This window comes from Condylura cristata, unplaced genomic scaffold (genome assembly GCF_000260355.1).
Source record: "Condylura cristata isolate star-nosed mole 26May11 unplaced genomic scaffold, ConCri1.0 scaffold00002, whole genome shotgun sequence".
NCBI classification, from domain to species: domain Eukaryota; kingdom Metazoa; phylum Chordata; class Mammalia; order Eulipotyphla; family Talpidae; genus Condylura; species Condylura cristata.
Window position 1 is genome coordinate 17,879,199 of NW_004567103.1, and position 18,024 is coordinate 17,897,222.

General features: G+C 33.0%; 1 protein-coding gene across 4 annotated transcripts in view; it reads left to right on the plus strand.

Annotated features, from left to right (window-relative positions):
• ERBB4 (erb-b2 receptor tyrosine kinase 4) overlaps nt 1–18,024 on the plus strand; it is a 942,163-nt gene that overhangs the window by 668,387 nt on the left and 255,752 nt on the right. For all 4 annotated transcript variants that reach the window (XM_004674330.2, XM_004674332.2, XM_004674329.2 and 1 more), the window contains exons 8-12: nt 2,690–2,803; nt 4,173–4,299; nt 8,961–9,034; nt 10,536–10,626; nt 12,546–12,745. In XM_004674330.2, coding sequence (XP_004674387.1) covers nt 2,690–2,803; nt 4,173–4,299; nt 8,961–9,034; nt 10,536–10,626; nt 12,546–12,745 — 606 coding nt within the window. The remainder of the gene's footprint in view (nt 1–2,689; nt 2,804–4,172; nt 4,300–8,960; nt 9,035–10,535; nt 10,627–12,545; nt 12,746–18,024) is intronic.

The following is an 18,024-nucleotide window of genomic DNA, read 5'->3' on the forward strand; positions in this document are numbered from 1 at the left end:
TGTCTTCAGCACTTTTATATCCCAACTTATGTTTTTGATGTAATATCATGTCTTCTCTAAAGTGATCATGTATCTTATCATCTGTCACACTTGCAGAACAGAAAGTATTGTAGTTTGGGATAAATGATGAATATTTCCTTTTCTTAGACAAATATCCACCTATATAGTTCAAAAACTAATTTGGCTGTAAAAGCTGAATCTAACAACAGAATATTTAAAATCCCTATGACTGTATTTGATATGAATTGCTTTAAATGTGTATAAATATTTAAATAAGAGGGCATATCTATACCTTCCAGAACAGATAGTTACTTACCATGTAGTATATTTCTCTTTTGCAAGACCTCAGAGACAAAGCTTAGATTTTTGAGAAGTCTATTCAGAATTAACATCTGGAAGGGAAGGTAGAATTAGACTACAGTGTAGTCTCAAGAAAGTACCAATTTGTTATCTATTCCTCTGGTGGATGTTAATTTGTGATACAAAGATCATCACACTTTGTGTCCACACACATGAATTTTTGCATCTGTCTCCATCTCAGCATCCAGTCAATCCCCTATTTTCTGGCATTTTTTTTTTCTCCTAGGCAAAGCTATACTGTTCACAAGTCCATTTATATTCTAAGCTCAGGCCACTTGCAAACAAACTGAATGATCAATTGCATTACCCAGAAACATGCCTATTATTAGGGTTTATCCTTACTTCTGTCTTTACACCCCTGAGTGCAGCTGCAGGGCATCTACCATATATTTTAAACTTAAAACTATATATCAAACTATTTAGGTCATCACTGGACATTGTCATAAATACCCTCTCTTAGTCTCTTTGCAGTAGTAGCAGGTATAAGCTGAGTGAAAGATGCCGGCATAAAGGTAGATGACATGGGGGTCTGAACAGCTCACTTTACAATTCACTGTCTCTGCTTCCTTGCATTTCCAAATATACCACTTTAATATTATTATGAATTGCTATTGGAACTAACCAATATTATGATGCCTGGCTCTAACAAAATATTTTTTTTTTCATGATGGGAAAATCTGTCTCAAGGTCAGTCAATAAATATCTGTGGTAGGTCCTATAAGTCTACCTGGATCCAGAAATGTGCCAAAGCTGTGTAAGTGCTGCAGATGGTATTATGACTTAGCTCTGGAATCCTAAAGGTCCCTGACATGTTTCCACTTGGTACTTACCATAATTCCAGTGGTACATTTTCCCCATCATAGATACTTCTAATATTGTATATGGTTATTGTATAAAACCCATAGACTTGGGTTTTATGTCACAAGTATCAGGTTTACTGCACCCCAATTTGAAGCCTGTGTCATATCCTTTCCTGCTCTAAGGTATTTTAAGCCAGTAAATATTCATGTCATGGAATATTGAGTCAGAAGCAGTATTCCCAGACACAGAAATTGCTATCTCCAAAACCCAAAGTGACTTAGCAAATACCATGCTTTATTTTTAATATAGAAGACTCTACATGTAATAATTTGTTCTTTGTTGGGAAACAGAAGGTCCTGGATTATTCCAGATGGACTTCTAAACAAATATTTCCCCAATAAATCAGGTCATTGATGATGTTCCAGGTTTATTTAGGATAACATTGCTAACGTCTTAATTTTTAACATTTCATTGCATTTTTCCTATAAAGCTATGGGTTGGTTCTGTGGCATGCTGTTGAAAGACAGACTACATTCTAGACATTTCCTCCTAGATCTGAAGTGCACTCTTCGATCCAAGGCAGTTAACTTCAGCTTCATTTGTGCTTCATGTAACTTGAAATATTTTTAGACTTCAAACTTGCATCATGACATGAAATGAAGTGGAACTATTGAAAAACACAAACTAAATGTCATGTAGTTTCCTGAGTCTATAAAAGAATTCACTCTCTCTTCAGGGCAATTCGGGATGTGGAGTCTAGTCAAGCAAGTATAAGTTGTTAACACACGCTACCCTTGGATCTGAATGTGGATCTGTGAAAATTATATTTCAGGCTGAGATATTTAGATAAAGAATTATTATTTTTTTAAGATTTATTTATTTATTTAAAGATTTATTTATTTATTCATACAGAACAGGGGTACAGGCCAGAGATGCAGAGGGTGAGAGAATTCACCAGAGACAGAGAGGGGAGCAGAACAGGCAGATCGACGAAGTACACTGCTGAGGGGAGCAGCGGGCGGGCCAGGAGAGGTCTGCTGCACCATGCGGTCACCTCCAGGGCAGGCGAGGATCGAACTCATGGGGAAGTGGCTTAAGCTTCTTAATGCAGTGCTTTAACCAGGTGCGCCACCAGGGAGGGCCTAAGATTTTTTTTTATGCATTCAGAACTGGGGTACAGCCAGAGGTGCAGGGGCGGTGAGAGGATTCAGCAGAGACAGAGTGGGGAGCAGAACAGGCCAATGAAGTACACTGCTGAGGGGAGCAGCGGGTGAGACAGAAGAGATCTGCCGTACCATGTGGATCACCTCCAGGGCAGGCAGGGATCAAACTCATGTAGAAGTGGCTTTAGTTTCTTAGTGCTGTGTGTTAACCCGCTGTGCAACCAGGGAGGGCCTAAAGAATTCTTTTAGTGAAAGATACATATATACCATCAGTGCTGGTATTCATGTTCAGACCCTAAAATAACTTCTTTTAAACTTAGTTGCTGGACAATAAAAGTTTTGCTAATTTTGCCTTTTTTTATCAGATAACTTTGTGGTTGATTCCAGTTCTTGTGTGCGTGCCTGCCCTAGTTCCAAAATGGAAATAGAAGAAAATGGTATTAAAATGTGTAAACCTTGCACTGACATTTGCCCAAAAGGTGAGTAATAGCTAGGGTTATTTTTGGCAGGGCTCTGCACTAAGGTATTCTGTTCACTTTTACTGGGTTGACTAAATTGGGCTCTTAGAACACACAACTACTACGACCAAACCTTTCCATGACTTAGCAAAGTCATCTACAGTATCAACTGTCTTAATAGAAAGCTTTTTTTTAATGATATATATGAAACTGATTCAAATAAAACTCAGAATTTATTTTGATATATGAAATGACAAGTAAGTTTATAATAGGGGTTAAGTAAATGTTAAATATAATTCATGTTACAGAATTTAGTAACAAAGACATTCTTTTGAGCTAAAATTTCTCACTAAATGATACTGATATTAAGCAGACAAAAGTACAGTATAAATTTTCTGAATATTCTATATTAGCAAATCTTAGAAATTAGATGCTAAAAAAGTAGGCACTTGATCACCATAACATGAAGGCAAATATGAATTGCTACCACTGTCTGCATGATCACATGAAATGTGTAAAAAGGGGATTCAAGGAGACAAGCAACGTAAGTTACTTCCCAGGTAGCAAATATTTTTAGTACTATGATATATGAAATGATAAATAAGTTTCTAATAGGTGGTAAGTAAATGTTGCATATAATTCATGTTACATAATTTAGTAAGAAGGACATTCTTTGTGCTAAAATTCTCCACTAGAATGAAAGTGAAATTAAGCAGGAAAAAAGTACTATATAATTTTTCTGAATATTTAGTCTCCCAAAATATGAAAAGGTAAACTTCAGGCTTACTTTTATATATACACCCCCAAATTTCTCTTTTATACATGTATTTCTTTAAACTAGAGTTCAGAAAGCATAGGTAATACTCATTTAAATATAAATATTTAAATGTCTCCATTCTGTTTACAACTCACATTATTAGTATTCTCTTTAATATCCATCCTTAGAAGGATTAGTGTTTTCGTAACCACAGGTTATAGACGACAATAAGGCTATGGTATTATTCTGCTAAAATGACCAACAGTTAACAAATGTTAAAAATAATAATGTAGGATGTTTTAGAAAATAGGTGATTTATTTACTAAGAGGACATATTGATTGATGAAAGATTGAGTTATATATTTGTTGTGTGTATATGCTGAGTCTAGATGTAAAATATAATTCTTACAATGAATAATGATCACTAAAATAATGCAGGGGATTATATTAAAAAGCAGGTTTGCTAGCAAATGTTGCATGAATGAATGATTATTTCATATGTTAGAAAGCACTTGATTTCTTATAAGAATTTTTTTATTTTAGAATAAAAAATATTGTCATTTTTTAATGAAAATGCAATGACTTGTGGAGTAAAAAAAATCTTGACTGTGGCTGTGACTCTTGTTTCTGCAGCTTGTGATGGCATTGGCACAGGATCGTTGATGTCAGCTCAGACCGTGGATTCCAGTAACATTGACAAATTTATAAACTGCACCAAAATCAATGGAAATTTGATCTTCCTTGTCACTGGTATTCATGGGTTAGTATTAAATTTTTCTAGAAAAATAAAACATTTAGAGAGAGCTTAAGAGATTCTTTTTTTTTTAATGTATTGAAGTAGAAGTAACATTTCATTATAACATTATGTAAGTTTCATTTGTACATAATTATAAAGGTATACAACTTACATGTACACATCTGTGTATATATTCATTGTGCATGTAAGAGTCTTATGCTTTATGTGTTTAATTATTTTGGCCTAGAAAAGTCTGACCTATATTAATGCTCTTGTAAAAATTCAAATAGCAGAGTTTAACCAGCAGTGATAGTTAATCAAAGTTTGGCTGTGAATCCAGATTATGTTTGATTACCACTTAGATTTGCAAAAATTTGATATAAGCTAAAATGTATTGTAAAGACACCTTAAATACACAAATTTCAATAAGTTTAGCATATTTTTAGGTTATGTTTAGGGGATCAATCCCCTAAACATATGAGTGAGTGGGGGAATTTCATTCAAGGTTACAATGAATTAGTACCAAGACAACTTATGCTCCTTTAAAAATGTATCTGGAAAAATAGGTCAGTAAGTTGAAACTCTGTTGAGCTTTCAGAAATTCTCTTTGCCCAGATGTACCATTTTCTTAAGTTGGGAAGTTAGTACTATTGTAAGAGATCTATTAAATTAATTCATTTGACAATAAAAAAATACTATTCTCTGGGCTCCTTCATTAAAGAACCACCTGCTGATTTTAACTGGGAAAACAACCAAATTTGAGTTATTTCAGCATCAATAAAAATGTCAACATTTTTACTTTATATTTTATCATTTGCCTATATCACTACTTAATTTCTAAATATTAGTGCTACAGGCTATACTTTGAAACAATCACTTACATATTTCAATTCAAAATCTTACTCTAAACATATATCACATCTTTTTTAGAAGTAAAATAATTCAAATCTTTATGAATAAATATGCCTAAGTAGGAACAGCAAGAGAAATAAAGCAAAGTGTTTCTTTTCATTCAGATAAATTACTTTGTCTTATGGCATAAAAGAATTTCTTTACTTTAAAATGTAGCTTATAATATTGGCCTATGTCAACCACTGTAATAGCATGTACTCACAACATATCTGATCTAGCAATATTGGCCTCTTAATCTTTAGTGTTCTGTATTGCCCTAATGATAGCACATAAACAAGACATTTGTTATTGGCTTTATAATTAATACTATTGCCTCTCAAGTAAATTTCTAAAATATTTTCCAGGAAAAATGTATACATGAAATATGATAATTTTCTGCTCTTTGTTTTATGACATCAGGAAACATTTCTGTAATATTTCCCTTTCACTTTTAGAAAGCAATACTATAATCAATGGGTTAGTATTCATATACATACATACATACATACATACATACATATATATATATATATATAGTGTTTGTGTGTATATATGGAGAGTTCCAATTTTTTAATAATTTATGTATTTATATATAGTTTATATCACTGTCCATTTCTGTGCAATGTTTGCTTTCTATTCTCAGGTGTAGTTGCCATAGAATTTTCACCTCCAATTCACTTGTGTTTTCAATTTTTAATCCCCCTCCCCTGAAGAATGTCTCTAACATAGAGTTGTCTGTTTGTGTTTTGTCTTGTGTTTTTTATTGTTATTTTTCACCTGATCCCTTATTTCACCTGATCCCTATATTCTTCCAATAAGTGAAGACATCTAATATTTTCTTTTCCTTCTGACTTATTTCACTGAGCAAGAGATCAATTTTAAAGGTAAATAATACAGAGTATTATAAACAGAAAATAGCTAGTATATTAAAGAAACATTTTACCAAGATTTATACCAATACCTTCAATTTTCTACTAACTAGTTTTCAATGGCTATATGGCGTCACTAAAACTTAGGTTTTTCTTTAAGCTAAAAAAGGCAAAATTTGTAATTAAGTGGAGTTTTTTTCTGTTTTTCAAATACAAGTCATTGCAAAAATAGTCAACTTGTCAGTTAAAGACAACATATCAGTGCACTCAACAAAGCTAAATGGCATGTTCCATTTATAGCATAATAACACCATTGCCAGAAATAGACAAGGCAGACTTATTTCCTTATTTAGAATGGGAACCACAGGCAAAACTCAATGTTTAGGGTTATTCATAGGAATATCCCCCTCCAGTGTCTTGTCAGATCTGGGACTTCTTGTGTGTCTGCTTTGAGTAACACAATGCTCACCAAATAAATGTGTCCATGATGCACCATAAGGAGACAAAGACAAGAATGGACTTAGATGATAAACTGCAATGATGATAGGTGATGGAAAGGAGATGATGGGCTTACTGAAACAAAACATGATTTCAGCGGAATTGTGAAAATTTTATTCTGAACTTTATTTCAAAACATCAAAGATAAAGACAAGGTGGGATAATGTTGTTTGGCATGATTCTGATTTTAGCTAGAAAAGTTGTCTATTTAAAGGATCCTGTTTTCACATAGTTGTAGGAGGAAATTCCCTAGAGATGCTTTGGCATTAGTAAGTTGGGACTCTGTCAATTTATTTTCAGAGTCAAAACTCTGTAAAATTAAATATATAAAATGTTTTTTGTTTATTGGTCTTCAGGTGAACAGTCAAGAATTCATTTTATTCCTGGAAACATGAATAAAGATTTGAAATTATCACATTATTGCGTAGACCTGAATTTTTAGTGTTTGTCAATTCAATCAGGATATTTGATACATGTCCAGATTTGTTCTATCTATACAGCTTGTCAATAAAGAATAGATGTTGAAAGTATGTTAATGTAGAGCTGCTGTATCTTCTGCATAAAAAATATTGTCACATAAAAACACAGTATCTACCAAAACTTTCCCAATAGTGAACTTAATTCCTTCTGTACTCAACAGAAACATATTCATTCTATATGTCTTCAGTTATAAATTCAGTAAGTTTGCCAGAAAATTTAATTTACACTTTTTCTTTTGAACAATAATCATATCACAATGAGGAAAATCTTAATTATATATGAGTTACAGGGAAATTTGTTTGTAGTTTACTTCAATTGCATCAATACCCACTGTTTGAGTCTTCTATAATATTTTGTTGTTGAACTAGTAGTATTCTGTGTGACTCACTTCTGTGTTTGAAATTGTAATTTAATCAATTGATGATTACTATTTTTAGACATGGGATAGCTTACAATATAGAAGAATGATGCTGATAAAGCAGCTTGACAAAGTCAGTGCAAGGTAGTGCTAGACTTCAGTTATTTCACCTAATACAGTCCTTTCAAAATCCTGAATTTAGCATGAATGAATACCATGGGGTTCAGACTAGATCTTCATATGTAAGCCATTGACCTATCAGTCAGTGAATTGTGGAGCACACTGATTGGTAGCCCAATTAAGAGTATATCCAGTGGATTATCACATTCTAGAATCAATTCCCCATATGAAAAATATGTTTATTGAAGAAACATTGGTAAAGCAACAATACTCAATAGAGAAACTCTATTGATCAATATAGATGGATACATGCTTCTTACAATTCTCAGTTTATAGTTCTTATAACGTTTAGTCTTGCTTAGAAAAGTGCCCAATGAATCATTTGTTGTTTTTTTCCTGAAAAGTTTATATTAACATGAGGACTCTGCTTGGCCAGGAGAGCGCAAAATATCTTTTGAAGCAATAAAATATAAATACTATGTATTCCTTAAAAAACTGAAATTGGGACCTCCCTGGTGGTGCAGGGGTTAAAGACACAGTGCTATCAAGCTTCTGCCACATGTATCAATCTTTACTAAGATTAAAACCTTTGAAAAATTCAGTCAATATGTAACTTTAATGGTATTTTATGTTCACTTTTTGTAAAGACAGAGCGATTATATGCCCATAACATTAAATAAAAATATGTCGATACTTTAGAAGTCCAGTGCGCTATCCTTTAGAAGTCCAGTGCGCTATCCATTGTGCAACAGAGCCAAAAATACATCTACATTTTAAAAGATATATGTGAAGCTTCAACATTTGCAACACATTTTAAGTATTATTAATTTTTTTAACTTTTATTTTCAAATGTTAGTGTGATTCGTATCTATGGAAGCAAATAGTTCTGTGTTATAAAAATGGTTATAAATAAACCAGGTAGGGACCAGATTTCTCTAAATAATGCATATAAAGTGTCACTTTCATATACCATTATGAATATTACAAAAATTGACTAGTACATAAATGTGAAGATGTAGAAAAAAGAACAATTTGATTTCTGCATGTTTCTTTTTATACTTCTCATAAAATTATAGGTGTTGTTACTAGCAATTTAGAAAGCTTTGAAGTGCCCAAAAGAAAGCTATTCTCATGATAGCATAATTTATTTGCATATCATATTTTCCCAATTATAAATAAAGTTTTAAAGCCAAAATAAAATGTCCATAAGTGGATATTTGGGGATTAATTTGTGATAGCCAAACTAGACTATTCTTTCAGGTGTATAAAATAGCCTTTATATTCTCTGTCATCAAAAATTCCCTCACTGAACCTTCTACTCCACTTCTGTATCAAGTGTAGACAACTCTATAAACAAAGCACCTTAAAAATTTTTGCTAATTAAATTTCATTTTGAATGGAACCAATATTGTCATGTACCTCATATTTTCTGTGCTTTATTTTGGCTGTTTCTCTTTTGGATTTTCTAGGGATCCTTACAATGCAATTGAAGCTATAGACCCAGAGAAACTGAATGTTTTTCGGACAGTCAGAGAGATAACAGGTAATTGTTAGAAGTGCAATTGAATTAGTATCAGCATGGGTTTTAGTGTTTTCTTGAAAGTATAACCTAATATTAAAACCAGCAACTTGTCAAAGCAAATTTTAATTTAAAAAATGTATGTAATTGTTCTCTGTATTTATTTTTAATGGGATGTTTTGAGGTTGTATTTTTATAACACATGATATAACATAGAGTTATAGTTCTACAGCCACATTCCTTAATTGTGCACATTTTGAAAGACAGTGGAATTTAAAAACAGATTACCTTACAATTTGATGACACTGCTTTTTTGGAAGTGTGAGCTTTTCCTTGAACAAGTGTTTATTTCCTTTTTTTTTTTTTTTAAGATTTATTTATTTGTCAGAGCTGGGGTACAGGCCAGAGGTGCAGGGGTAGTGAGAGGATTCAGCAGAGACAGCAGGAACAGAACAGGCAGACTGACAAGTACACTGCTGAGGGCATCAGCGGGCAGGTCAGGAGAGGTCTGCCATGCCATGTGGATCACCTCCTGTGCGAGGCCCGAACTCATGCTGAAGTGGCTTCTTAGTGCTGTGTTGTGCTGTAACCCGCTGTGCCACCAGCGAGCTCCTTTTATTCACTTTTTTTTTAACAAAAAGGACTATTGAGCATGGTAACATGTAAACATCACTTAGTACATATTTTTTGAGCACTTAGCATGTTCATTGTTGCAGCAGGTGATTTTGGGCCCACAGGTTTAAACCAAACATAGATTTGCTATAAAAGAATATAAAAGCAAATGAAAAGGATGAATTATATAAATATCTTGAGATTGGAGATGAATTTCTTAGATGGATGCATAGAGAAAGAATGGTAATCATCATAAATAGATAGAGGGAGAGACAGGTAATCCATCATAAATATGAGCTTTAAGTGGTAAAGGATTTCAGAGAAATTGAAATGATTTTTGATCCTATTTATACTAACCATTTTTACTTTTAAAAGAATATTAAGTTAAGAATCATCTAAATCTGTGACATATAAAGTTTTATGATTCCAGGGCCTCCTTGGTGATGCAGGGGTTAAAGTCTCAGTGCAATCAAGGTATCACCAGCCACTGTTATATGAGTTCCATCCCTGGCTGGCCAGGGAGCTGATCCATATGGCACAGACCTTTCCTGTCTTGTCTACTGCTCGCCTCAGTAGTGTATTTCAGTAGATCTGCCTGTTCTCTTAGAAATCTTAAAAAATAATTAAACAATAAAAAATAAAATTTTATGATTCCATATCTGAGAAGGTTGGATTCTAAATGCTCATTATTTTTTAGATTCATTATCTATTGAGGTTTATAGCCCAGAAGCTGTGGTTACAACACTCAGTCATGAAAGCAAAAACACGGAATAAAGTGTTTTAAAAACAGGAAAAAATATCACTGTATTTCTCATTCTTTATATTTTCATCATGTTTTAAGAATAATCAGTATTTAGAACTACTACTAACACAATGATATTCTGAAATATTTTCCTGGCATTATATTTTATAGGCTTTTTGAATATACAATCGTGGCCCCCCAACATGACAGATTTCAGTGTTTTTTCTAACTTGGTGACCATTGGCGGCAGAGTGCTCTATAGGTATGTGTAGATGTTCAAAGTTTCAGCTCTTCAGATTTCAAGAATATACACTATGTCAAAATTGTCATTCTCAGTGATTACTTATTCTGGGAGTACTACCAATCTCAGTGATTTACATACTCTGGAAATACTTATTCTGGAAATACTGGATTTCTACTTTTAATTCTCCAAGGTAAAGTCCATGAAAAATATTCCTGATTGTGCTGTAAAATGTACAGCATACGTGGTTTGATTTTCCACCATTGATTGCTAAAAATAATATTGGGTATCTGGAATACATAACATCATAAAATTTAACCTCTTGATCACATGTTATCATTATTAAGAAACTACTGTTGGATAACTTGGCAATGGTTGTGGTGTATGGTGTGTGAGACATAAATACTGTTTCAGCAGAAGGTGGTTCTGTTACAGGGATGATGTTTCAGCATTGAGCCACAACCCTACATATAGTAATGGCTAATGATAGAAAAGTCAGGACTCAAAGGATGATGTTCTAGGATTCTAATGTAGTAAAACAAACTGCTTTTATTTAAATTTTATCTGCAGAAAATTCTTATCAAAATTTAAAAGTTAATCTACATAAGGAGATTTGGATTGATTTTTTTTCTACTTAAACATTAAAAATGTTGAAAACTAAGGCTGTTATCTCATGTATAATATTTCACAGAAAGCCCACTGAATGTTGCTTCTAAAACATTCTATCTTAAGGGGCTTTATAAATATAATAAGGAAATGTGCTAATAAAAAAAAACAGCAAAGTGATTCTATCATCTCAAGTGTTATGTGCAGTCAACAGTTATTGTCCACTGAATAAAATGTTAGAAAACTCTCAAGGCACTATGCTTACTACAGAATCAGCAGCTCATGATTGAAACCATGACTTGAGAGAATGAATGAAAGTCAATTGAGTATATACACATACACATAAATTATATGTGTGTGTGTGTGTGTATAGTATGTGTGTGTTTGTGTTCATTTATAAGTATTACATAAGGAACTATTCTGAATATTAACTGCAAAACATCTATCATTCTAGAAACTTTGATTTTAATAATCAAAATATAGATGTATATTTGGCCTTTTATAACTTTCCTATAACTGAAGTAACAGGAAACAACTTTGATCTTCAAAATGTAAAATAATATTCCCTAAATGGTTAAAATGTGAAAACAGAACTATACTTTATACAGCGGAAAGGTGATTTTTAATTACAAAATATGGACTATGTTGATCAAAAACATTTTCCTGAAATAATAACTTACTTCCACAGAGTAGTTGTTATTTAACTTTAAGAGATGCTTTCCCCAATTTTCGAAGCCTTATTTTTTTAAAGTTTTAGTTTAATATCATACTCTCTTTAATTTTTTAATATCCCCTATCCTAACATTTATATCCTTCAATGGTTACAGTTACATTGCTTTGGTTTCTGAGATACAGATTAAATAAAATTATTGATCATTATTTTTCTGCAATATTTACACCCTAGACTGACCCATTTCTGATTTACTAAGTGGTTGAAATGGAATTAAGGTCATTCCTTCTGTAATTTTTTTAATTATTTAATGTTAATGCAGATTTTCATCTCTGGGGAATTTAAGATTCAGGGGGATGCAGAATAGGCTGTGTACATTTATGCCAGGGGTAAATATGTAGGCAAGGGTAGTATATATCATTAATATTCATACATCTAAAAATGAACATTTGTCCTCTTAGGTGCCAAGTGATTACTTTTAAAACTGTCAGTGTATATACCATGTAAAGTAGTAGTATTCAGGCCACAATTTTATTGTCTCAAATATGTTTATGATCTTAGCCTATTTTTGATTTAGATATAGCATCCCTATTTTATTTTAATCATGCATTTCATGGCCAGAAAATTTTTATTGTTGTTTGATATCCCTCTCCTCTCTCTTTAGTGGCCTTTCCTTGCTTATTCTCAAGCAACAAGGCATCACTTCTCTACAATTCCAGTCGCTGAAGGAAATCAGTGCAGGAAACATCTATATTACTGACAACAGTAACCTGTGTTATTATCATACTATTAACTGGACAACGCTCTTCAGTACTATCAACCAAAGAATAGTGATCCGGGACAATAGGAAAGCTGAAAACTGTAGTAAGTACATTACTTGGATGTCACAACATAGAAACTGTCAACATGTTTTCCTTTTCTACTTTGGGCCATTTAAGAATAAAGCTGCATCCCTTCATAAAGATTTTGTTCTTGGGATGTGCTCTTACTGTTTTGATCTCTCCAGATAAACAAGTGTATACATGTTGATGATGAACGGATTGACTTTTGTTTATGTGAATGAACAGTAGAGCACTTTTTTCAAAAAATACAAATTTTAAGAAGCCATTATGACTTATGTTTACTAAGCTGTCAGTGAGTTAAAGTACTTAAATACACTATCTCATCTTTAAAAACTGTTAGACAGCCCAGACTAGCAAATTTCATGACATATAAGTTGTAATTTATAGGAAGCTCAATTACATTTTAGCTGTTTGGGATCTTTATAAATATTTTTCAGAAAAAGTTCTATTGCAACATGATATTCTTAATTTTAATGCCCTTAAGTTCATAAAACATTTTTTTCTGTTTCATAATCTAGAAATACATTTTATTATGTATCAAAATGCATGTTCATATTGAATGAGATTTATTCTGTTATACCTGGGTAATTTCCTTAGTTTTACACCCTTCTACTCCCAACAGAATGCTTAATTTTCTATTTTTCTAACACATAATAACTTTACCCTATGTTACTATATGTTTGTATGTACATGCCCCAAAGAGTGTAGTATTCTTGAAAGTGAAATAGGATCTTCCATATTCATTTATGAATAATTCCCTAGGTCAAGCTTGCAATCTCCTTTTCTTATACTTAAAAATACATAAGCAAAACAAAACACAAACCATACATTAGTGCCATCACTTTTCAAATATAAAATTTAACACTGAAGAAAAATTCCAGTGAAAAAATTAATCAGAGAAAAATATTTCTCTTTGAAACATATAGTCACCCTACATATTCCACAAACAATTGTACTGGGTTTATATTTTATACACCTAAATTAAAAAAGCAAAAAGGAAAGTAAAAATACAGAAATAAATTAAATATAAAAAGTCAAGATAGGAAAAAAAACTTGTGATTACTCATTCCTCTTGAAGACTTCTAATCTTTTTAAGTGACCAAAAGAAAGTAAATGATAATAATAAATTATAATATTAAAAATCAAATACATTCTTCCACTTTCATCATCATGGAAGCTAGATCAAGTTATGCCACTTTTCAGATTATGAACACATTTTCCCATTTTGTACACTCATAGTTGACTTTGCAATTTGGGGAAGAAATGAAGCCTTTAGGAGAAAGATCGTTTTGTGCTATGATGGTGTAATATTCAGCATATTGTTTTTCATTTTTAAAATCTTTGAAATTTTTTTGGCATAAATCCTTTTGTCAAAATTTGAATTTCATTTGCAAGGTACATTGGATCCTATTTACAGAAATGAAATGATCCTATTAACTTGACCTCAGGTGCTGCTGCTAATGTTTACACCGGCTGCCATGGTAGCTCACAAATGATTAAGCCTCTTTATCATCCACAGCTCTCTGCAAAAGGGAAAGAAATTAAGTATGTGCTTCAGTTAAATGCTCTATAAATATTGTACTTTTAGTCATTCTTTCAATAAACCATACACATACCAGTTATACATGAGCACACACACTTTTTTTGCTACCAAGCAGTCATCCACACATGAATACATGCAAATACATCCCAAATATACGAAGCTGCTATGAGATACTCTGATTTAAATCCAAGAATTAATTTGGTGATGTAAATCAGAAGTCTTGATGTGTTAGATTTTTGAAGTTCAAATGATTTAAAACAGTAGTGACAACAACAACAAAAAGCTTTATCTCGTTTTTAAAGGATGAGAGTGGCTTGAGAAATCCTCATCTCTCAAATAAAAAATTTAAAAGTAGACTTTATGGTTTTAAGAGATTGAAAATGAGGTAAACTCAAGAATATGCAAAGATAAAACATTTCTGCCTCCTTTATTTATATGGTTATAGAAAGGATGAATTGGCAATTCTGGTTGGAATTTTTAGGGTAATTATATAAAGGTATTTGAAGTCTCCTAAAATATTTAAGCACAGACTTACGTTGAATTATAAGAGAAGATAAATATTATACCAAGTCTCAGAATTGTAATTATATTTAAACTTAAATATTTCTTATCTTAACATAAAAAACATGTGTATCTATACACTTTAACCCATTATAAACAAGTGATATTATTCATAAATTATTTTTTAAAATGGAAATATAAGATTCTTAATAATGGTGCCTTTATAGAGCAAGGGCTATGTCTCTGCGCAATGAGGCTATCAGCATCCACTGCAACATGAGTTTGATCCCCGGCCAGGGAGCTGACCCACATGGCACAAGACCTCTCCTGTCTTGCCTGCTGCTCTCCTCAACAGTGTATTTTAGTCACTTCTAGTTCTGCTCCTCACTCTTTCTCTATTGAATCCTCTCAAACCGCCCCCCAGTCCCAACTCCCATAAATCTAGCCTATTCCCTAGCTGCAGTATGCATAACTTTTTTAAAATAATAAATAAAATAATATAACCTTATAAAATATATATAGTTATTGGTGTGGATATATAGTATATAGGTATAAACATGTATTTTCATACATAAATAGGATTATTATATGATGTGTACTTAAATTCTAGTCAGTTATGCATTCCTTTACTTCCTGGATTATGAACATCTTTCATAGCAATACATAGAATTCTTCCTTTCTTAAAAAAACTTATATAAAATATTTAATGAATAGTTATCAAATTAATGATAATTTATTTTTTGTTTTTAATATCGCCAGTGATAATGCTATGAGCTAGTAATGCTAAAGAACTAGTAAAAATGATCTAATTCATTTTTTTGAATAACAGAATGTTTTTATAAAGAAATATTTTAATGAACAAGTGTCCGTAAGTTCTAATATCATATATTTTAAAAAATATTTTCTTAGGCTTAAGTGTTTGAGGTGAAATATCTTTATAAATGATGTTATGTGTTAAAAAATATTAAATATCACCTTAATAGATCTCAAAAATACTTGGTCATTTTAAACTTGTCCAAAATGGTGTGTGGGTTGACATATTTTCCACCATTCTTGATAACATTATATTAGCCATGATGTAAGATGCCGGTGTTATGAAATTTGAAAAAGATATCTTTTAAATTTATACTTTTGTAGTGTAAATTTCATATGTTGACTGATCATTTACATGTCTTCTCATAAATTACTTAGTCATAAGCTTTATCCATTTTCAATTTGTGATTTGGTATTGTGAAATCTGAAGTAGTCTTCACAAATAAAGCACATTAAGTTTATTGGAAATGTACTATGTATAAATTTCTGTCTAGAGGTTGTTTTTAAACTTATATTTTAATGAACATTTTTAAGTTCTTATATAATTAAGTGCACAGTTTATTATTTTCCTTTTATGTTTATATTCTTTGCATAGTCTTTTAGACAGTCCTTTTTTCTTTAAGTTTAAAAGTGTTGAAATGTTTTTTATTTATTTTTTATTTTTTAAAAATTTATTTATTTATTCATACAGAACTGGGGTACAGGCCAGAGATGCGGAGGGTGAGAGGATTCACCAGAGTAAGAGTGGGGAGCAGAACAGGCAGATCGACGAAGTCTACTGCTGAGGGGAGCAGCGGGCGGGTCAGGAGAGGTCTGCCGTGCCCTGTGGTCACCTCCAGGGCAGGCGGGGATCGAACTCATGTGGAAGCGGCTTTAGATTCTCAGTGTTGTGCTTTAACCTGCTGCGCCACCAGGGAGGGCCGAGTGTTGAAATGTTTTATCTGGAAGTTTTGATATAGCATATCTACATTTTTTAATCTTTGAATGATTAAGATATTGATCAACATAATTTATTAAATAATCTGTCTATGGCTACTGATTTTTAGATGGCTGTGATATATCAGTTAAAAGGCAAAAAAAGGATGAGAATTTCTCAGTTTTTGTAGTTTAATTTTTTTTTTTTTTAAGATTTATTTGTTTATGTATGAGGAACTTGGGTACAAGCCAGAGGTGCAGGGGCAGTGAGAGGATTCACCAGAGACAGAGTGGGGAGCAGAACAGGCAGATCAGTGAAGTACACTGCTGAGGGGAGTAGCGGGTGGGTCAGGAGAGGTCTGCCGTGCCATGTGGGTCACCTCATGGGTCGGGGTGGGGTGGGGTGTCGAACTCATGCTGAAGTGGCTTTAGCTTCTTAGTGCTGTGCTTTAACCCTCTGCGCCACCAGCGAGGGCCTTAAGTTTAATCTTTACAACCACCCCATAAAGAATAACTACCCCATTTTCACAGAATATGTGAATATCCTGAAAGTTGAATAAAATTCCAACTATTGAGCTGTTGAAATCATTTGCAGGGTTAGAAACTATCTGAGCCCAAATGAAAAGCCAGTCTCTAGAGTATTGGAAATACTTGCATATCATGTGACAAATATGAGTTAATATATAAATATGTCACTCAAGTTCCTCCCTGGTGGCGCAGCGGGTTACAGCACTGCACTGAGAAGCTAAAGCCACTTCCGCATGTGTTCGATACCTACCTGCCCCGGAGGTGACCACATGGCGCGGCAGACCTCTCTTGACCCACCCGCTGCTCCCCTCAGCAGTGTACTTCGTCGATCTGCCTGTTCTGCTCCCCACTCTGTCTCTGGTGAAGCCTCTTGCCGCCCCTGAGCCTCTCGCCTGTACCCTGGTTCTGTATGTACAAATAAATCTTTGAAAAAAAAAAATATGTCACTCAAAAAACCCAGTAACAAAAGCAAAAAAAAATGTCTGCCAAAAAAATGGACAGTTCTATGAGCTGTATCTAGATTTTTGCTATCAGTCCCTTGTCAGATATTTGATGTTTAGTATTTTCTTCCGTTCAGTAGGGTGTGTTTTATTTCAGTTATGTTTTTTCCCAACACAGTGAAACATCCACAGTGGAAAGGAGAGAGGGAAGGGAGGACAGTGGAGAATGAAGGGTGCTTTTGTGGTCGCTGTGCTCTGCTTACTACACTTGAGGGAGATCCCATACTTGAAAATAGTAAATAGGGATGTAAAGCAGTGACACTTCAGAATTAAAAACAAAAAGATGTATCATGTTATTAGAAATTGTGGTACTTGGTGGACTGTTGGTGGAAATATTGTTGTAGGAACTACAAAGAGCAGTATGGAGCAACTTTGCGTAATTAAAAATATGACTAACACATGTTCCAGAAATTCTGCTTCTAGCAATACACACCCAAAGGAAGTAAAATCAGGATCTTTAAGCTACATTCTTATATTCATCACAGCATTATTTGTGATAGC